Source organism: Folsomia candida, unplaced genomic scaffold (assembly GCF_002217175.1).
Source record: "Folsomia candida strain VU population unplaced genomic scaffold, ASM221717v1 Fcan01_Sc019, whole genome shotgun sequence".
Taxonomy (NCBI): Eukaryota; Metazoa; Arthropoda; class Collembola; order Entomobryomorpha; family Isotomidae; genus Folsomia; species Folsomia candida.
This window is the reverse complement of record NW_019091211.1, coordinates 1,202,529-1,223,883: the sequence shown is the minus strand read 5'-3', so window position 1 is coordinate 1,223,883 and position 21,355 is coordinate 1,202,529. Positions and strand designations below refer to the sequence as shown.

At 36.7% G+C, this 21,355-nt stretch overlaps 3 protein-coding genes across 3 annotated transcripts; all 3 read right to left on the bottom strand.

Annotated features, from left to right (window-relative positions):
• Nucleotides 1–238: 238 nt before the first annotated feature.
• LOC110857721 (probable serine/threonine-protein kinase DDB_G0280717) lies at nt 239–3,263 on the bottom strand. The gene is made up of 8 exons (XM_035858057.1): nt 2,765–3,263; nt 2,301–2,669; nt 2,162–2,236; nt 1,748–2,059; nt 1,323–1,548; nt 813–1,245; nt 554–736; nt 239–478 (listed from the first exon to the last, which is right to left on the bottom strand). Exons 1-8 carry the CDS (start codon nt 2,799–2,801, stop codon nt 293–295), a joined length of 1,821 nt encoding a protein of 606 aa, XP_035713950.1. The 5' UTR covers nt 2,802–3,263; the 3' UTR covers nt 239–292.
• A 248-nt stretch (nt 3,264–3,511) lies between these two features.
• Nucleotides 3,512–6,169, bottom strand: LOC110857720. The gene is made up of 7 exons (XM_022106332.2): nt 5,602–6,169; nt 5,227–5,347; nt 4,920–5,062; nt 4,715–4,832; nt 4,303–4,600; nt 4,060–4,239; nt 3,512–3,981 (listed from the first exon to the last, which is right to left on the bottom strand). The coding sequence occupies exons 1-7, from the start codon at nt 6,099–6,101 to the stop codon at nt 3,599–3,601; spliced, it is 1,743 nt and encodes a 580-aa protein (XP_021962024.1). The 5' UTR covers nt 6,102–6,169; the 3' UTR covers nt 3,512–3,598.
• A 7,485-nt stretch (nt 6,170–13,654) lies between these two features.
• LOC110857854 (calpain-5) lies at nt 13,655–20,389 on the bottom strand. Its single transcript, XM_035858162.1, has 10 exons — nt 20,093–20,389; nt 19,508–19,827; nt 17,578–17,782; nt 17,372–17,493; nt 17,203–17,280; nt 17,050–17,127; nt 16,383–16,698; nt 15,764–16,210; nt 14,314–15,680; nt 13,655–14,239 (listed from the first exon to the last, which is right to left on the bottom strand). Exons 1-9 carry the CDS (start codon nt 20,267–20,269, stop codon nt 15,495–15,497), a joined length of 1,929 nt encoding a protein of 642 aa, XP_035714055.1. The 5' UTR covers nt 20,270–20,389; the 3' UTR covers nt 13,655–14,239; nt 14,314–15,494.
• Between the last annotated feature and the right edge of the window lie 966 nt (nt 20,390–21,355).

The window sequence follows — 21,355 nt, the reverse complement described above, 5'->3', positions numbered from 1 at the left end:
ATACATACATATGATATATTTACGCTTACTGCGAATCATAACCATCCTTCAATATTTTGCAGAATTTGTTAGTCTGTGATCTTATCCTTGGTTGGTAGTTACTGCGACCAAGTGATGTGTTTTGCATGCATATGTGGCCCAGTTTACACTGCAATTACTGATAAGTCGTACGTATTTCTTGTTGTATATGTGCAAACTTTGTATTTGTACGTAATTAAATAACTTCTGCACAATCAGATAAATTATAAAATAATTAGTACATTTAATTTCAACGAATTGATGGCTTATTTTATTAAAAAAAACGCCTAAAACTAGAATTATACAATGTTGCATTTTCTTTCCTGATGGTGATTGTTTGTACTTTGTGCAAATTTCGAATTTCGAAGGATGTTATCTCCCGGTTCAAATAGCTCTGAATTGTTGCAGCGCTAGGTCGATTTGACGGATTTTGATCCAGCATCCTTTTCAACAACGGAACCTGTTCAAATTTTAGATATGTGTCATCACCCTGCTTATCAACACGGAAAGTTTTAGGAAATTGCATAAAATAAACCTTTTCTGGCCATTTTGCCTCAAAATCTCCAAGAAAGTCAAACTTCTCCACTTTATCCATTGCTTCCTCCCACGCATCCTTGTCGAACCTGACGCTGAAACTGTCGCAAAATAATTCATAGCAAATCTTTCCAGTTGCATAGATGTCAACTGACACGTCGTACGTTTTCCCACGTCGAATTCTCTAAAAAAACGTAAAAAATAATTAACTGACACAAAATGATAATGGCGACTTCATTATGAAATATGCATTTCCTTACCAGCTCGGGAGCCTTGTAGAACGAAGTCCCCGTTCTGCTCGTCATATCGAACTTATCAATTTCTCGTGATAAGCCAAAATCTCCCAGCTTAATATTACGATCCTTTTGCATGAAAATATTCTCTGGTTTGACATCCCGATGAATGATAGCTTTAGGCTGGACGCCATGAAGATGTGCAAGGGCGGAGATAATTTGACGGAATATTTGATCCGCATCTGTTTCATGGGTAAGCTCTCTGTGATTCAGCCAGTTCCTTAAGTCACCCTGACTGCAATACTCCATTTGAATGAAGTGATATTTCTCCGGGCCTGGAGGTATGGAGGGATTCAAATACTGGACAATGTCACTTTCAGTCCAGGAATTTATGACACGGATTATGTTTGGGTGTGGGGGGAGCATTTGTAAAACGGCGGATTCGCGGTCTTCATCTTCCCTGAAGAATTAAAAAAATGGTTACATTCATACGCAAAAATTTTCATGGGAAAAATTTTCAAAATTTGAAATTCATACTCCATCATCCCAAAATATTTCAGAGCGTAGATTTTCTTATCAGCTTTAAACGTTGTTTTAAACACTTTGCCGTAACCACCTTGTCCGATGGGTTCTTCTGGAGTGAAGTCAAAATTCGATTCGAGGTAGGAATAGGCACGTGGGGGAGCAGGAGGCAGTGGATTATTTTCAGGTTTGCCGAGTGGACTTAAACCCTTCAAGTATTCCCTGCGACCTATCAGGGTTTCTGGAAGAAGGATACTTGAGAGGGGAGTTAAATATGTAAAAATTTGCATATCGTGGTTGAAGATGCATTATGTGCTATCTCATTTCTTGGCCGCTATATTTCCTACATACATAAGGTACATAAATATATGCGTCTCCAACATAGATGGATGAAACGGGCAAAAAGTGAGTTAGTACATTATGCACCTATTAATATTTACCTATTACTCTTTTTTGTGGTGACCAAGGTCCAAGGCTTATATTTCCACGATGAATCCAAAGGTTCCTCACAAAATTGTTAAAGGTTGCTTCATATTTTTCGGTTTGAATCCAAATTTCTAATGTGCACTGAGCCACATACGACGCCTTCTCGTTCATGCCAAGCACGCGTTTTATATCTGCTTCTGTAGCATTCTCCAAGAATAGCATTCCCAATCCGTACACTTCGCGGGAGTTAATAAAGGTTTGAAACCAGTGGTCAAGAGAGGGCAAATTTAGCGTTTTGGTGATGGGTTTCAGATGCTCGGATGTCACTATGAAGACACGTTTATCATGTGCAAATATATCCGCGAACATACAGAAGTTTCTGTCAATTAAAATTTTTGAAAATTATATTTTTTTGTTATGAATCTTACAGAGAAAGTCATCTTTTTCTTTCAAATGAAAATCCTTCAACCTTCGAAAATTAACTATCCAATTGTCAATCCTGTCTAAAATTTGTTTTTGAATAAATAATCCATCACTTCAGGAAATCCTAGGAATTGGTTTTCTCACCTGCTTCTTCTATAAGATTAAATTTCCTCAAAATTTCGCTCAGATTTTGATACGAAGCATTGCCTTGACTTGTTTGAATCCAGATTTTTAATGTCGCCTTAACCAGAACTTTTGTCGACCGTATTTGGTTTTCTGTATCTTCGTTTCCACTCAAAACTAGCTCTTTCTCCAAAGTGTTTAGCAGGATTATTACTGTGTTGAGGTCGTCGTTTGAAGCGTTTCGCAAGATCTGCATTCCTGGGCCATTAAATTTGGCAAAATAGCTGTTTTCTTGCCCCACATTGTTTGGGTCACGAGTTCGCCATATCCATGAGTTTAGTTTTGGTATGGCTAGTACATATGCAATTGTCGGTATTTGAAATTTGGTAGCTAGAAATATAAGTAAATAAATGCATTATTCTACGTTATTTTTTATTGCGTATGTTATATTTAATTTTTTTATTCGCAAACTATGGATTACTTACATGTGTCGGTTTGAGGAAGAGTCAAGTCTGAAGACATTATTATTACTATTATTTTTAAATAATATGGTATTACTTATTCTATGATTAAAACGGGATTTGGTTAAAATTTCACACTCCAAGTTTACTCATCCTTCGGTTAAACAATAGGTACATATGCTTGTCGATGCTATCAGTTAATTATGAAGCCGCAATCTACACACAATCTACACACCGAAAATACTTATCTAGAAATATAACGATAAACCAGGTTGTCGCGGTGCTTATTTTACTGTTCATAACATATTCAGATTAATGGCGATATATTTCATGTATGTAGGTATGTACATAATGTATACAATGCGTATACACACATACAATACTGTATTGACTCCATGCAAAACCAGGCTGAAAATTGCATGGAAATGAATGCATGTCACTTATATAAATACACGCATTCGCTTTCATGCTATTCTCCCCATGAAATACTTTTCACGTCAAGGATGAATAAAACTTCTCCTGTTTCGACATACTTTGAAATCAGTTTCGGGGATGCACTTACTTTCAACTAATTTCTAGTTTGACTTTTTTTGTCAGATTTAATTAATTCAATAAGAACCAATGAATGACTAACTACATATGACTGGTTATATTTCTCACATTGAAAGTAAATATGTACATAAGTGCATATGCACATTCCCTTTCACTGGTACATACATACATGAATGCTTACACAAATCTGTTCAATTATTGAACACATTTTTGGCCAAATATCAAAATTATAGTAGTAACAGGTTTTATTCCATAAACTTAATACCCTGTTATTCTCGAACGATATCCATATATACATTATTAAAATTAATTGAGCATGTTGGTAATTATTGCTAAAATAATGACACTTATTAATGAGCCTATCTCTACAACACCCTTATTTTTGCAGGTCTCCTCCTCCCATGGAATTACCGGCAAGTCACCAACTTTTTGATCTCTTATGAACCGTGCCGCAATTTCGTTACCACTGTCCAAGTACCGAATAGTGTTGGCATCAACAAACTCTAAAGTTTGATTGATAACGCCCTGATTGTCAGACCAGAACAGCATCCAAAAATCGGAATCCCACTCAATCAGCTCAAATGTTGATGGCGAGGTTTGATTCAGCCAGGCCAGGCCCCATTTTCCATATTCAACGTGAAGTTGTGGGACCCCGGCAGAGTTGTTTTTAAACGATATCGTGAACTCACCTAGAAAAATGGGGTAAAATAAAGTAAAAACTAAATGGCGATAAAATATTATAAATAGTCTGCTGTAATTAAATTTACCGTTAAATCCGCTTCCAAACGTTCCAAGGGCTTCTTCTGGAGAAATTTTGGGACCAATTTGCTGTTGTTTCTCTTCAGAAGTATTTTTTACCTGGTTTTTGATTACACTTTGATTATCACGCTTTTGTGGGAGAGCGTCTAAAATCTCTGGGAACGAAATTTTCTGGCTGGTATCATTATCTACAATTATTTAGATAGTGTTAAAACTAGCCATAAAAAACATTAACTTAAATCATGTCGTACGCTGTAATATGTGGAAGATAGCGTTATGTAGGACGGTGTGCGTAAGGGTCGTGAGTGAACCAGGACCACTGCTCGAGGAAAAGATACCCAAGCCCAAATGTGGATAGGTATTGAGCAAGGATTGAAACGGTGGGATATACCCGTTATGCCAAACTTGCAGATAACCGTCATAAACTGTGACGCCGAGACAAAGACCGTATCCAACTCCGACGTTAATTAGGACGTCGGGATTCTGGTCGGTTTTTAGGACTCCGGAGAATATCGAGCTTGCTGGAATTCGTAGCCAGCCCATAGCTTCCTATAAATAAATACCCTTAGTTGAGAATTTGGCGTGTTTATTCATCCAAATTTTTATTTTAGTCGGTGTAATCGATTAAAATGATCATATATTATCAAGTTCATGGTTAATTACCTCAGACACGACTTGTGTGGTCCCAACTTTCCCCCGATTTAGGTGAAATTGCATGTATTTCGCCATATCGTTTGAGGAACTTAATATGCCACCGGCCGGGTTAGCATAGACGACACTTCTAAGAATTTAAAATGTGTAACGTTAATTTAACAGGACTTGACACAGGTCCGTCAACTTCATTGGTTATGTGTAAATATAATTTTACTTTAAGAGTTCGGAATTATATCGGATGAGTTGATTGCCCTTCCAGATGTATGGGAGAGCTCGATTCATCATGTTGTCATGATCATCGGTATGCTTTATCAGTGTGGTGTCATTCATTCCAATGGAAATTAGAAGATTGGACAACTATAAATTTAATAATAAACCTCGTTAGTTTCGATTGAAATGCATTTACATAATGGCTGAAATTTTGGCATGAATCAGCAATGCTGATTCAGCATGCGATTTACCAAAGTTAGTGTTGTTCGAATTTATCCATTATGCAAATCCCAGTAGGGAATTACTCTTACCATCTCTTCATAGGTAGAATTTGCCATGTGAGCCACAATGTGTCCTGCCATTCCGATGAGTCCATTATTGTAGAGAAATCCGTCTCTAAACCCACACGACTCTGGAGCATAGCGTTGTCTACTGTAATATTAACACATATTAATTTAACGAATTTACATAAACATGCCAACTAGCATGCGGATGTGCCGATGCATTATATGTGCAGAACGACAATATGTACATAGTTATTGTATCATCCACAAAAATTTTACCACAGAGGTAGAACTAATTTTTTGATAAAAAAAATCCTCGTTACGGTAACATTCGGTGGCAATTTTGTTTCCTAATTTACGGTGAAAAATTGATTACAGTTGTAAATACATATATGCACGTACTAATAGAAGTCATCTTCCCCTTCGTAGGCCTCTACCCACATGCCTACAGATTCCGGCAGAGTGCAGACCCTGTGTGCCAAGAGGTCTTTAAATGTCACCTTCTCCGACCGGTACTTGTCTCCCAGGGTGAAATTGTAGCTGGGAGCTAGCACTCGAATCGGCGTGTCGAGCACGGACGCTCCCAAGTCCGGAAACCGTTCCGAAAGGTATTTCACGATAACAACGGCAGTAAAACTTTTTGTAACGGAGCCGATTCCGAATAAAGTGTCGGCATCGGCGGTAACATTCTTTTCCCGGTCGCGCAATCCGTACCCTTTGTTGTACAAGATTTCACCATTGTTCTTGGTAATTGATAGGGCAAAGGCTGGCACGTGTTCGGTCTGCATTAATGCTTCGACGAGAGCGTCAATTTGTGTCTGAGTTTCTGGGGGGATAACATTTTGAGCGGAAATTATCGTGAATAGAAGACTGAGAAAAATAGTTTGGAAAAATTTTGCCATGGTGTTAAAATTGTATTGTGCTAGGTTGTTGCAAAATTCGCAAAAAATCGACTGATGCGTGCTGCTCATCTGTGTCACGATTTTTATTCGATTCGCTGCGTCATGTCGCACAGATTTATTTTGACATTGACAATGTAATCTGTGATTTAAAGTCAGAGAGCATTGTATTTAATGATACATTTAGGAATTATTATATCAACCGAAAAATACTGACTCATTTGATGTACAAATATTACACACATAAGCAGTGTACATGTTGCACGTCACGGAAAAGTTAATTGTTTTTTGAGCTGATGCTTTTGAGTACTTTTAATGTACTGATGATTGATGTTGCATAAAACAGAACGCGGAAAACAGGGGAAGACCGTGATATCTTTCACGGTTCATATTTTGTGTATGTTCTTATTTAGCACGCATTGCATGTGGTTAATATGCTTATAAGTGCATAAGTTTTATTCCATGAATAATACGAATTCAATTGATATTTAAAGTGGACAGATATCGTAAACAAGTTTGGGATGTGTCATTTGTTAACTTGTCTGCAGTACTAATTGCAAATTATGATGATAATGTAAAATGTATTTATGTAATCTAGGCCAATTTGTTTAATTTGCCGCGAGTCATTTGTCGAGGACAGTGATGGCATTATGGGTAGATAAGGAAATGTATATATTTAAATGCCGGATGTACAATCAATTGTTTCATTTATGTGAATTCTTGCATTCACAGAAATAGAATTTCAAACGGGAAATGAGTCATACACATACGCAGGTAATGAAAAACCTAAACGGTCAGTATCGAAGGGGAAACAAGTGGTGAGAGTTTTCACGACCTTCGTAACTGTGGATTCGTAAGAAAATTCAAAAAGTTACGTCATTTATCTTGTTGACACCTATATACCTTTGAACTTATGCAGGTCATATAATTGAACTGACAATGAGTATGATTAAATTAAGGATCAGTTAAATTAGACAATATGTTGATCATAATCATATTATACTTATATGTTCATACGACAGTAAATGACATGTCACACGAATTAATTTCAACAAACATTTTTATTTAAATAATTTCCCAACTCAATTTTTGGACAATCAAATTTTAACCTAGTCCCTTCAAGAGTCTTTAACAGGACTCTTAAAATAGGAATTTTCTCTGATTTTCCTCTGGTACACAGGAAACGACAGCATTTACCTGTTTGGCTGCACATTCCCGGACCCAATTTGTCACAAAGTTGGGAAGTACAGCATCGAAATGGATCATGTCGAGGTGCTACAACTCGATACTGGTTATCGCCGTGGAGATGTGTCTCCCTTGTCGACGGTGTGGACTGGGGAGTTGATCTATATTTTCGGAAACGTTCAAAACTATACCTCCCCGAACGTTTGGACGTATAATGTTGAAACAAATGTGTTGGCGCCACTCACAATTGAAAACTTTCCGGAAGAAGAAGATCAGCAAATGTTTTTTTCTTAGGTGAAGGAAAAGTAACCATAAGGTGATCATGTTAAAAGATCACCATGGTTACGGCGAAGCCTAGGTATGCAATCAGCTGCAACTTTGAAAAGGTCGCACTGAGATTTCGCCCAAACCGTTCGTTGCATGGAAAACATGCTGAAACAAAAAAACCAAAGAATTCTGTTTTACAGATACGTTTTTTTTATTTTTTGAAAAATTCTAATTCCTTCAGGTAGAAAGTCCGATGCCTAAAATTTCAAATCCATTTCTTGGCATCAAGGAAGTGTTTCCGACCGGGGGCTTGCCATTTTTATTATTCTCCAGGATAATACGCAAATTGTAAGCCTTTGTTCGACTTAATCGGATCAAAACTGACGGAATTAGAGCTTTTTGAAATATTTGCATTAGGCAACCTATTTACGTGTTAAGTTACTGGTTGCTAACGTGCGGTGATAGTTTATTCAGCATCGCTATTCAATACTCAACATATCCAATGTTGCTAGATAATCGAATTACGTTATTATTAGATCGCTAAGTGTCAAGGCATCCTTGACAGAACAGAACAATCCTTAAAATTTTGAAACTGGGGGATTAAATTGGCATGCCACGCATCCACACCCACTGCGGAATTAAATTGGTATGCCAAGCGTCCACAAACAGGAGAATTAACAACGTTTAAGATTTTATAATTGCATATGATTTTATACATATAAGTTCACAAATCACCAAAAATAATTAAATAAATAAATTTTAAAAAACAAACTTAGGTGAAGGACGCGCTTAAAATATTAAAACAAGAAGCATTAAAAAATGTCATAAATCGCTTAATATTTATTAACTTTTACTTCACCGGGGGCCCAACTGTTAAATTTTCAAAGCAATGATAATCAATAATAAATGTAGCTAAACCAACGACTTGATTAAATATGAAGGGCAGCATTACAGAAGTTATTAAAAATACGCCAGAACATGAGCAAATTTCCTCTATAAGAGGTGTCGCGATTTATTGAAAGATAATCATTCAAATCTTGCAAGTTTAATATACAAATACATATTACGCATTTCGTATAATTGTTCCAAATCCTTGAAAGTATACCTTTTTTCCTGTGTTAGTTGGGCCCCCGGTGAAGTAAAAGTTAGTAAATATTAAACGATTTATGACATTTTGTAATGCTTCTTGTTTTAATATTTTAAGCGCGTCCTTCACCTAAGTTTGTTTTTTAAAATTTATTTATACTGATGCCGTTTACGTACCGAAATTGAATAGAATTTACGCTTTTGGAGGACAAACTATCGATCAGATGGATAACAGGATGATAAGAGATGATATTTGGTATATCGACTTGAATTGAAAAAATTGAAATGTTCTTCACATATGATTACTTACTTTTTCAACTTACACATTTGGTATATTGACATTATATAATTGAAAAAATTAAACAGCAACAATATTACACAGATCTTAAATTGATTTAATTTATTCGTTGCGAAAGAAATAGTAGTGACAGTATAATTCTAAGCTTTCTGTTGAAGAAGGTTAAAGAACTTCCACATATTATGTCATCACAAATGTGGGTGGGTGGGTGGTCTTAGGTCGCTAAATATCTTACTCGTGTTAAGCTTAACGTGACTAACAAGGGAACATACCGAGGTGTCGAACGAGTTAAATTCAACGTTATGGAAATCAGCACAACATTAAAATCGTACATAAATAAATTGCCGTGTAACTGGCTTATTTTGATTTTTGCATTTAATCATGATCACAATTTAACTACGTATTTATACATAATTTACGTCTTAATTTCTTGTAAATATCTAATAAATGTGTACATGCATAAGTAAATATGTTTACACATTCCAATCTACCGACTAACCTTCTCCTGAGGAAATGTTATCAACAAAGTAAAAATATAATTCGCTATTAAATTATAGCACATCAGAATTGCAATTTTTCTCACTTTACGGATTGGACCAATTCTTACCCCAAAAGCGTGCAAAGTGGCTAAACGTTTTCTCGAAACTTTTCCACTTCCCGAGTTAACTTCGTTGCGAATATGACGACGGAGTTTATCCGATACGTCGTAAACGGCAGCAGCAGGAAGCAGCGTCACGACAATGACGACGAGTTCATTGTTGAATATAATGGGAAACGGGATGTATTCGAAAATTGGGAGGAAACTGCGAAATCTGATGGCCGCAAAGCAACACGTGACACATAAGGCGGTAGGGTTCAAGACGGATAACATTGGAGGAAGGAGTGTGACGAAGGCGTGGTTGTAGTAGGTGATTAGCAGGTGAAATTTTTGAAATATGGAAATCTTCTCGGAAATCGGTGCCGTGTTCCGACCAATTCTGGAAAAAATTGTGTATGTAACAAAGTTATTTACGTATGTTGAAATGGATAATTAGATTGAGGAGTTTTGAGATTAGACGTACTAACTATATCATGCGCATACATAAATACATACATATTTACGTATCTCGCAAATTGAGCACAACTATGCAAGTTCGAGATTTTGTGAAAACCCTCACCGGCAAAATGTGGGATTTTTTCACAAATTTAAGCAGAAACTGGGCATGTTTTTACCATGCAAAATAATCCTATACATACATCGTACGTGTGATGTAGAGAGAATTATTGCAATTCCGTGCATGCCGACATTGCAATGTCATACAATGTTTTGATCTCTATCAATCGCACGCGATAGAAATTACAGAAATCCATTGAAACTAAATCAAAATATATCTAATACAACTAATACGACTGTTTACTAATTTAAAGATTTAAAAATTCGGGAAAAAATGCGAATTCCAAATTCCGTCGCAACGTAATTTTTTATAACTGTGCAAATTTACTAAATGATTTGATTTGTAATGCTAGCATAACACGCTGTCGAAAGTATACGAAACTCCTGTAAAAGAATTTATAAAGGGACCGTATTTGTAAAATTTGATTGATTTTGAGTAGCATTACTCAAAAATCGATCATAGTAAACTTGTATGCTTTAACTTGCTCCATTGCGTATGCTATGCACAATCTTAGCAAATCAAGATCTGTACATAGAGGGTAATCAAGAAAGAAATACAAGGATTTTCAAATGTAGATATTAATAGGAAAACCAAGAAAATTACAGAAAAATGTCGCAGCCACTCGTAAAACATCAATGTGTTCGGAAAGGCAGTATCTCCGCGTGGAAATTTGTGATCGATTGCACTAATTTGGTCAATCCGAGATACTTAGGTAGGTAGACCTCATCCATTGTGAGTAGTATGCAAGGTATATACTTTATTCAAAAATTTGCAAAATCTATTCAAAAATTATTTTCATGTATGCCTTTGAAAATCCTCATTTTTGCTTCTTTGACACCCTTTACATAATTTAGCCAACCTGCGAAAGTAGTCCATCCAGAAGGCTGTGGGAAGCAGAGTGGGCAAGATTGAGAATGCCTCTGTCCCCATCATAAATACCTGAGAAGTCTTTGCATATGCTTCAAATATGAGAAACGTTAGGAAAATTACGTCCATCTTATCCGGTTTCGAGGACGAAATGAGAGAATAAAAATACTGTTGTCTTGCCGGAACAACAGAAAACATGAGCGTTACAGCGACGGCGTACATAAGCACGATCCAAATTACGGCGATGAAGTGGACATCAATTATATTGAATTTCCACAGGACTCTCCTCATTGTAGCGGCTGGGTATTCTGTAAGAATAGGTGTGTAACTTTTAAATACGATAGTAGTTTTCTAGACCGCTATAAACTATATACATACAGTTTTCCTGAAATAAAACCTTACCTCTTTCTAGATTCGCTGTCAAAAGTCTCACGCCATTAAATAGTGCCACAATTTCCCACTTTTTCGTCCACCCATTATACAAAGTTACCAAACTCCAACTCATTAAAATGATCCAAATCCATAGCCAAACAATAGCTTGGAATGAGCGATTCGATTCCAATTTTTGCGTGTGTTGGACAAGTCTCCAAATGAGAAAGCAAAGGAGAAAAAATGTATGCGAAACTGCTATAAAAAATGTGAATTTCCTCGTCACCGTAGTCGAAGCGGAGAAAGATCCACACTCAGATTTCCACTTGTACGGATTACTTCCCAGCGATGAGTAAATTTTCATAGAAATCTCGATAACTTTTAATGTCCGAGGGTTAAACATTTTATAGCTCGTTAAAGTTATGTAATTTTTAAAGAAAAAATGTTAATAGAGAATAAGCTTGGTTCAGAGTGAATTAATATCTTGACCTTCATAAGTAAGTTGATCACTCGATAAACATGGCGAATACGTGGAATTGAAGAAGAAACTTTATTGCAGAGTCCACACTTTCCCTCCGATAAGAACATAGGCATGCAGTGTGACATTAAGTACAAATTTGATTTCTGTAACGGAAACTACCGAAATTAAATGGCATAATATGTATGCATGTGCATACGACAATGTGGAAACCGTTTTTATAAAACAGTTTCATGATTGACAAATATAGTCAATAAGTTATGACCCCTTTCCCCAACTATATAGGAATACTATGTACGCATCCCTAATAAGACTGACGACATGAATACGGTCTCGATTATCTTGATGGGACTAATTAACAAAACAAACAACAAATTACACTCATGGTTATTGCGCCAGGTATAAATGCACTTTATTTTGGTGGGTACATATACATATGTATATATGAAGTCACTTATAATTCGTGTGTATTTGTACCTGATCAACTTTTCTGACGACTATGCCACGTACTAGTCAACGAGATGGGTTATATTTAACAATAATTGTTAGGCCAGCATACCAACAGTTTTAGCATTTAAACTACATAACGAAACAGCTTTTCTATTAAAATCAACTAATTTGGAAGCCTTCCAATGGAAGGTCGCCAATTTGACTGTAATTTAAAACAAATACTATGCACACAAATAAATGTAATTAGTGTTTCAATTTTATAGTAGAATGCGTTGGTTATATTTCTGGTAGTAATTAAGACTATTAAAATTGAATTAACTTGAAGGACATGAAAAGAGAAGTGATGATGACGAATGACGTGAGGGGTAGTGTGATTATAAATAAAGTTATAAAATTTATTCTAGGTTGAGCAAAAATAGCATTCTCAAAATATGACCGAACCGATAAGTTATTTAGTGCGGCACTTGCTCAGCTACGAAAATTTCAGCGTGTCATTGGCACCGCAAGTTCACGAAAACTGTCGAACTCGTTCGGTTTCCCAGCGGAATACGACCACGTCATGATGTTCTGTTGGAACCCTGAGCGTTTTCGCGAACTTGTGGTGCCAATGACACGCTGAAATTTATGCACTGCGCAAGTGCCTCACTAAATAATATTTCTAAAGAGTTGGTCTTTCAAACTGAGACGGTGAGAACAAAATCTAGGCTGGACATTTTTTGCGTCCTCATTGTAAGTAAATACATAAATAAACCCTTACAAACGAATATAAAAAAGTAGCGTCAGAATGATCGAAATGTCCTTTAAAATGACACTATCTTTGACAATTCTGTATTTTTGACCTCGTCCTCAATGTCATGAGGTCAAAAATATTAATCTCCTTGAAGTCCCAGTCAAATTTCCTTTAAAATGACACCCCATATGACAATTATGCATTTTTTGACCTTTGACCTCGTCCTGAAGGTCATGAGGTCAAAAATTTTGACGCCATTGAATTCGTGGGGAAATTTCCTTTAAAATGACACCCCACACGAAAATTAGAGTTAAATTTAATTTGGACCACACCCCCTGGCGCCGTTGGGTGTGGTCCGATTGACCCAATTTCCGAGCTCGATCGAGAACTAAAAATTAGAAGCACAATGGCGAAAACGGGGTTTGATTATGTTGACTCGTTCTGGAGATATCCTGCTGACGGACGGACAGACGGACGGACAGACAGACAGACGGACAAAACGATCACAGTAAGTAGCTGACGCTACTTAATAAGGGGTGAGAATGACAAAACAATTGTTAAGTCACCCTCCATTTTACTCGTCCTTGAATAAATTTTACAGAACGCTATTTAGAGTGCACATACACGAATTCATGAAGCATTCATCATTATTAAATACGACAGGATCTCGCTGCAAATATTTCTCGTTTATTTCTCGTACACATGTACATACTTTAAGTGCGTACATAAATTTTTGTAGAAAAAATGTCTATAATAATTAAACCAGAAATAACTCGCCGGTATTTACAGATAATTTTTAGATAACGGATTTTAATCTATAAACTTAGCGACCTTTTATTTTTTAATTACATGAATTTATACGTTATTGAACTTATATTCTTAATTGATATTAATTGAATTTAATTATTGCGAAAATAATTACGCAAATGAACCCATGTCTACACCTTATTTTTACAGGTCTCCTCCTCCCACGGAATTACCGGCAAGTCACCAACTTTTTCCCCCCTTTTGAACAGTGTCGTACTTTCCTCACCCTGATCCAAGTACCGAATTGTGTCGGCATTGACAAACTCTAAAGTTTGGTTGAGAACGCCCTTATTTTCGGGCCAGAGCAGCATCCAAAAATCGGAATCCCACTCGGTGATGCAAATGTTGACGGAGAAGTTTGATTCAACCAAGCCAAACCCCACTTTCCATATTCAAGATGTAGTTCTGGGACCCCAGAGGTGTTGTTTTTAAACGATATTGTGAACTCACCTAGAAAATTGGGGTATAACATTAGACAAAAAATAAATGGGGACTAATCGGAACAAAATAATGCAAACTGTTACCGTTAAATCCGCTTCCAAACGTTCCAACGGCTTGTTCTGGGGAAATTTTTGGAGCAATGTGCTGTTTTTTGATTGGTTGGTTATTGACTACACTTTTGGGACCAAGTTTAAACGGGATAGTGTCATTTAAAGTCTCCGGGAACGAAATATTCTGGCCGGTACCATTATCTACTTATAATTGTTCATATAGTACATACGACAACAATTTAATGTAACCATAAAAAATATTATCTAAATGGAATCTTATTTTACTCTGCAATATGCGGAAGATCGCTTCATGTAGGGCGGTCTGCGTTAGGGTAGCGAGTTGACCAGGACCACTGCTCGTCGTAAAGATACCCAAACTCAAATGTATTTATATAATCCAGGCCAATTTGTTGAATTTGTCGGGAGTCTGTGTATATTTGTGCATTTACATACCGGATAAATTCTTTCATTTATGTGAAATTCACAGAAATAGAATTTCCAATGGGAAATAAATGTACCCAGTAACTAAAAAACTATCGAAGGAGAAGCCCGTCGTTTAAAATGTTATAATTTTAATCTAAACACGTACAGATATATCATGTATTTTGTAAAACTATCTAATGGAATTCCAAAGATCGTCCAATTTTATAGTGGTTTCAGGTTGCAGTGAAGCCTTTATTGGGAACTAGATAAATATGACACTGGAATTGTATACAGATGCTGAGCAACTAACCATTCTACTTTTTAAGTGAACTATTAATGAGTTCCTCTGAGCCTTATGGTAAAAGTTTTGCAATGTAAAGACATAAAAAGACTATACCATACACAAGTATTATTTCTGCTTAAATATCTACATACTTAACGGGAGACAACAGTTATTTTTCACAAAGTTCAAAGTTTTAGTGACGACGCATAGATAAAGATTTGCATATTAATGAGTATTTATATACAGATAGATTTATGTATGTATGTATGTATTTATCTGAGGCTACTTATTAAAAAAATGAAGCACTTCATGCTTGGCAGGTCATGTCATCAGAACTTGATTCATGTTTAGGCTTGCAAGAAGCAAAATTGTCCACAATTTTAATTCCTTCCGGGAGTGAATATCTAATAGTAAACATATCTATTTATGACTAACTACATACATAGGTGCTAATTATCAAGTTAGATTTTTAGACGCTATGTATCGCTTCATTTGCATCTGACAAAGCTTAAATTGCCATCAGGTCGTCATATGTTGCTATGAGGACCTCAATTTCTCCGGGATGTAGTTCCGTCCGTTTGTCGCCCTTTCCGACGAGGGATTTTTTAAGGGAAATCATTTCATTGTCGGATTCTCCACTGAGGACAGCGGACCCCAGAAATCGGTCAAAGTGCTGCGGCTTGCTTTCCCAACACTGGAATATTTTATATGAAATATGTACATCACACTTTGAGAAAATTTTAGAAAATCCGAAAATTTTCAAAAAACCCGCATCACCTCAACAATCACCGGCTTGCAGACATCCTTCCGATAGAATATCCCTTGCAGACCCCACTGTGGTTCGCGGGAATTATAAACAATTTCCGACTGCAGAGATTCACCTTCAACTTTCACGATGCAGAAAGTGTTTTCACACTCGGCCAACCCCGTAGCACCCACGACTGTGATTTGCGTCACCGCCACGGGCTTTGTCACGAAGGGCGGGCAGTTCAAAAATGGATCCGGGTAGTCATCAATTAGTTCGCTCAATTTGATTTCGGTGTCAGAATGGAGTCGGATCATAAACTCGGCGGCAATGTGGGGTTCATGCGTTGTTGGGATAAGTACGTATCGACCCTTTGTTAAATCTCCTTTCCACACGACGTTTCGACCTTGCACGTAATCGGATGTGATGATTGGTGGATTGCTCACTTTGTGGATGCGATGCTCTCGATTTTCTTCAACCTTGAAAATTCAGAAACATTGCGTTAAACGAATTATCCATTTCATAATTTTAAGGAAATTTGTAAAAATCAATTTTTTTTAAGTAATTTTTAAAAGTTTAAAAGTAAGAGTAAAATTAACAAATTGCAGTGATATAAAACTAGTCGGAATTTTATTTGGTATGCGTGAATACCTTCAAAATGTTGAATCCCACTTTCGTGTAATGTGGCGTCCCGTCATGAAGTTGCTGCTCCTTTTGCACTAATTCCAGTATGAGTTCGATTTTTGGGTGTGAGACGTCCAAGCGGTATTGTGGGTTATGAAGCCAGGCATCCTTTCCGATGGAGGAGTACGCACCGCCGGCGTGGTTAGGTCGCGTCCAGGCGCCGAGGGCGACCGCTTCGTGCCACATGGGACGACCCTTGTGAAGTGAGGGCAATATGGAGTGTGATTTTATATGACAAATTGTCAGGAGGTCGAATTTGGATATGAAATCTTCGAAAGGCATCCTGTAAGAGTAATAGGATTTAAAATATTTTAGGTTCCTTATGCGACTCACGCTGATATTTGTGATCCTGTGAGGGGTTTAAATTTTGTAAAGTTAAGGTATGTTTATTCGAAGGACCGTCTAACTTAATTTCGAGTACTGGGCGTATTCACGTCATTTTTGCAACTCGTTTAACAAATACATGGCTTGCAAAATCAGGTTGTGAAATAAAGACATAAGCCCGTTTTCTGGGTGATAATACATAGGTTTGACAGGTATGGTTTTGAAGCACAAACGTTTTGGGAAATTACAGAGTACAGAATTACAGAATAATACTGAATACGCTTTTAGAAAATTGAAAACAGGAAAATACCAGAATTCTGAATCCTCCTCAAATACAAGGCCCAATTTGTTTCGTTCTCCAATTTCGATGCGTGTCCATTCCAAAGATCTGGAACAAATTGAAATGAATAAATCAGTAATTTCATAACGAAGGAAGACATAAAGCACAAATAAGTGGACCTACTCTTCACTGAATGGGCCATTCCATTCCTTAGAACCCCACGGGTGCCTCAGCCTGACGAGTAGGATTTTTTCACCTGTCCTAATTTTAAAAAAAACAATTTTCACAGATGATTTCCAAGAAATCAAAACTTCAAAGTTTAAAAACTGCGATATATTTTTTAAGCATGTACTTAAACATTGATTGGTGTCCCGTGCAATCCAGGTGGATTTCCTTAGTAGCCGTGACCACGTAATTATGTACAGGAACAAGTCCGGATTCAGTGATGGCGGATTGCTCAGATGGTTCTCTTACCTTAAACAATAATGATATGAGACGAAAATGTTAGTTATGCAAATTGTAAATTCATTATTAAACCCATGTAACAATCAGGCATACCAAAATTGAGCAACACATCAAACTTCCTTCGGCCAGTGTATTGTTCATAATTTCCTTTATATGGATTACATCACTGGACACAATTCTCTCCTCGTCGCTTTCTTGCAAAACCGGAATGGAAATTTGTTGTGGGAAACCGGAAGTAATGTCGGACAAAGCGTCCAGCAGATTGAAATCTTCCATTGCACCGTATGACCCACAAATTCTTAATAATTGATACAAAATTATTAGAGCAAGCATTGGTATTTCCAACGTCGAGGAGTACAAAATTTTACAAAACTTCTTCAAATTTTATACATAGGTATGTATAATAGGCGTACTCAAGTCAAAGTAATATTTCGCAGCGCAAACTTGAAGCTCTAAAAATTTATGACTCTCAAAATAAGATTTCACAAGTCTCGCAAACCTGCTTGTACAACCAGTGGCCGCGGAAGATGATTTTGACCGTGGGGACATACTTGTCGGAAAAAAGTCGACAAAACAACTTCTTGATTTCACAATCTATGAATCTACTTAGGGCTTTAATTTTCCAGATTAAAGTCAAATTTCTTGGATCAAGCCTTCATCGTCAAGAGTACAGTGGTGAATATTTTTGGCGATTTAAGTTTGATCTGCATCTCTTTCGCAAAAGAATACGGTTTTTATTTCTAAAAATCGTTAACGTTGCAAACAAATTGACCAGCTTCTCGTCGTCAAATATTGTTGCAATATTTTATTCTTTGTAAAGTTTCCGGTATGTATTAAGTCATATTCTCTATTCCGTTGACCAGATCCAGTTTAAGACCCTGAGGTTATTTTCTAGTTTATGATGATGCCAACTACGATTTATTAAAATAGTTTTTAAAGTTTTTTCGCAATGCCAAGAGTGTCTTCGTAAATGGTAAACACGGAACCCCAACTTTGGGATCAATTACACATAACCAACACTTTTTTCCTTTGACACCTATCACAATTTTACAGCATTCATACTAGTTTTCTCATTAGGCAATTTGTTGAAAGAAATTTAATAAATTGTCTGTAAATACCCAAGCCATGTAGTCAAGGAAAAAGGGTAGGATTTAGCCGAAGTAGAGCTAAATTTAACTCTGGCTTTATTTATCCGATCCGGTAAATTTGCAATAAATGCATGTAACGTACATATGTGGAAAACCCAATTGTTCGTTTTTTTCTTGAAAACTGCACATAGCCCTAGTGACGATCCTACACTATTTTGTAGCTATTCGAGTGTACAAACAGACGCAAGTGGTGCAAAGTCCTTCTACCGACAAGATTATCTTTTCGGTTACATATTATAGGTAGCACAAATTTAAAAGAACTTTTAAATTTTTAAAGAACACTGACAACTTTGCCAGTGTTCATCAACGCAAATAAGCTATCGGCACGTTTATTAATTATCAGACTTTAAATCCCAACGCGATTATTCGTATTATTGCTGGTATGTTCCCAACATCACTTTACACAATATTATGTACCTTTATCAAACGAGCGAATAATCATGAATAGTATTCATGATTATATAGTATTCATTGAATACTATAAATACACATTCGTAAGCATAATTTCCAGATTCTAGTCTTATCTAGTCCTCAAGGATGCAAGTTTTATATGTATGTACATAACCCCCACGAGACCATGGGGACAAATACATACATTAACTGTCCCCATGGCAAAATTTCCGTGGGGACATTGTCCCCATGACCCCACGCTTCCGCGGCCACTGTGTACAACACCTATCTGATATTTTTTCCATGGATTTCTGTACTTATTCTCGCTGGTGATGGTGAGGATGATTTTTGCGAAATAATTTTGCGGAATAAAAACATGCCCCCTCTTATGGGCAAATTTACGAAAAAAAATCCTATGGTTTTCCAGCAGAAGTTTTGCGCTCAATATTTCTTATAAATCTCTCAATTATTTAAAAATTGCTTACTTTGCGAACGCCTTTTCGTACAGAGAAACCCAGAATTCAGACTCGTTCAGTGAATGGGAGGACACCACTTTATTATTTATCGTGGGAAGATAATCGTCCACACAAACGTCCAACCAGTTACCAAATCTCCAGAAGTGGAAGTGATAAATGCCAACGGGGTTCGCCTCATTGCCATGATTTGGTATCGCGTGACCCCATAATTCGTGGCGGGAAGCCATCGCGCTAGCGGCAGAAATGAACCAACCGTTACCGATAAGCCCATCGCTCATCCCGTGACATTTTGACGTCTTTTCATATAGTTTTGGAGTGTCGCATATTTCCTTAAATTGAAATAATGACATTACATTAGAATTAATTTGAACATTTCAGAAGTAATTAGTTTTTTATGGTCTTGATTAGTTTGTAAAATTGCGTTATGAATTTCAATCAAATTAAAATATGGCACTGGTCCGTTATCATTTACAAGATTTTTAACTTGTAAATTTGTCTTAGGGATTTCTTTTAATTTTGTGAATTTAAAAATTACTTATAAAATTTGAATGCACCACGTGCATAGTTGCTTATTATAAATTTCAAGTATTTTACCGTGATCCTTTTCCATTCAACAGCATTGTTTCCCAACCGGATAGAACTTTCTGGGTTGAGATTTAAAGATTCATTTCCCGGAGGAAAAAGTGAATCGGTGAATAATTCTGTCGAGTGGGCACATTCCTTCTTCAATTTATCGTAGTTTTGTCCCTTGAAGTCGACTACTTTAACCATCTTATTATTTAATTTTAGTAACTCCTGTTTCTTTTATAATATGTTCCAAACGAGTTTGGAATTTTCGAGAAAGCTTTCCACTCTGAAGCGGCAGGTTGAATAGATGTGACCTCACTGGGAGAAAAGGTACACAAATGTATATCTGGCTAAGAAAGGGGGGAAAGTTGTATATAGTAGTAGATATACTTACGTATATTAAATGTACGTTAGTGTGTGTGAATGTGAGTACGAGTGTGGAAGCACGATTTCCCGAGCTTTCTCGGAATCCTTTATCTTTCTCTGTGGTCTCAGAACAGAGTAACTATGGGATGATGAACAAAGAGAAAGTGCAGAAGGTGAAATGTGCCTTAATCTGGTCAACTGAATTTTTCTGCCTTGTGTCACGTATGTATGCACGTACATTTTATTTGGCTTTGAGCAAAGTAAGTTTATGACCTCATCCAGGATACTTCTGTGATTATCATTCATGCAAAATTACATAGGCAAATTCAGTCATATACACGTATTTACAAGTATATTTATTTATCCAACATTTTTATATAGTAGTAAATTTTTGATATTTAAAAACAACATAAATATATGTATATGTATATTTAGCTTCCCACAGCAAAAAACGCTTTAACACATCTATTTATAAATAATTAAAGCATCCAGCGTCTTCGAAAGTATGATATTTGCGATCAAAACATTAGTATCTTTTATAAATCGCCCAAAAAACACTCCCGGTACGGAAAGTCCTAAACAACCTCTCGGCAAACTTTTTACTTCCTGACGTACCATCTTGCCCTCCATTCCCCCCACCATTCCGGCCCCATTACGATTAAGCCTCAGGACCTCGGACAACTCCTCGTTTCTCCTCGTGCATAAGGTTACCATAATTTGCATCAAAATTCCCATCGTAACAGAAGCGTAGATCAGGGTTGCCTAAATAATGGCCGGCATAGCAGTGGCGAAACGGAAAATGCAGAAATTGCTTATAATCATTAACATTCCCATGGTTGCGAACATTAAAAATACGAAGTTACTATTTACCCACCGCATCAGGTAGGAACACAGCCATACCTGTGCAGCTTCACTCAATTTTCG

Bases quoted from the DNA above. Each gene is read 5' to 3' on its own strand.
- LOC110857721 (XM_035858057.1), bottom strand. From the start codon at position 2,801: ATGTCTTCAGACTTGACTCTTCCTCAAACCGACACAT. The intron at 2,237-2,300 runs GTGAGAAAACCA...AACAAATTTTAG, and splicing joins TAATCTTATAGAAGAAGCAG to ACAGGATTGACAATTGGATA. The intron at 2,060-2,161 runs GTAAGATTCATA...GTGTCTTCATAG, and splicing joins AGAAAAAGATGACTTTCTCT to TGACATCCGAGCATCTGAAA.
- LOC110857720 (XM_022106332.2), bottom strand. From the start codon at position 6,101: ATGGCAAAATTTTTCCAAACTATTTTTCTCAGTCTTCTATTCACGATA. The intron at 4,240-4,302 runs GTACGACATGAT...AAATAATTGTAG, and splicing joins TATCTTCCACATATTACAGC to ATAATGATACCAGCCAGAAA. The intron at 3,982-4,059 runs GTAAATTTAATT...CCATTTTTCTAG, and splicing joins GTTTGGAAGCGGATTTAACG to GTGAGTTCACGATATCGTTT.
- LOC110857854 (XM_035858162.1), bottom strand. From the start codon at position 20,269: ATGGTTAAAGTAGTCGACTTCAAGGGACAAAACTACGATAAATTGAAG. The intron at 17,494-17,577 runs GTATGCCTGATT...TTATTGTTTAAG, and splicing joins TGATGTGTTGCTCAATTTTG to GTAAGAGAACCATCTGAGCA. The intron at 17,128-17,202 runs GTAGGTCCACTT...AATTTGTTCCAG, and splicing joins AATGGCCCATTCAGTGAAGA to ATCTTTGGAATGGACACGCA.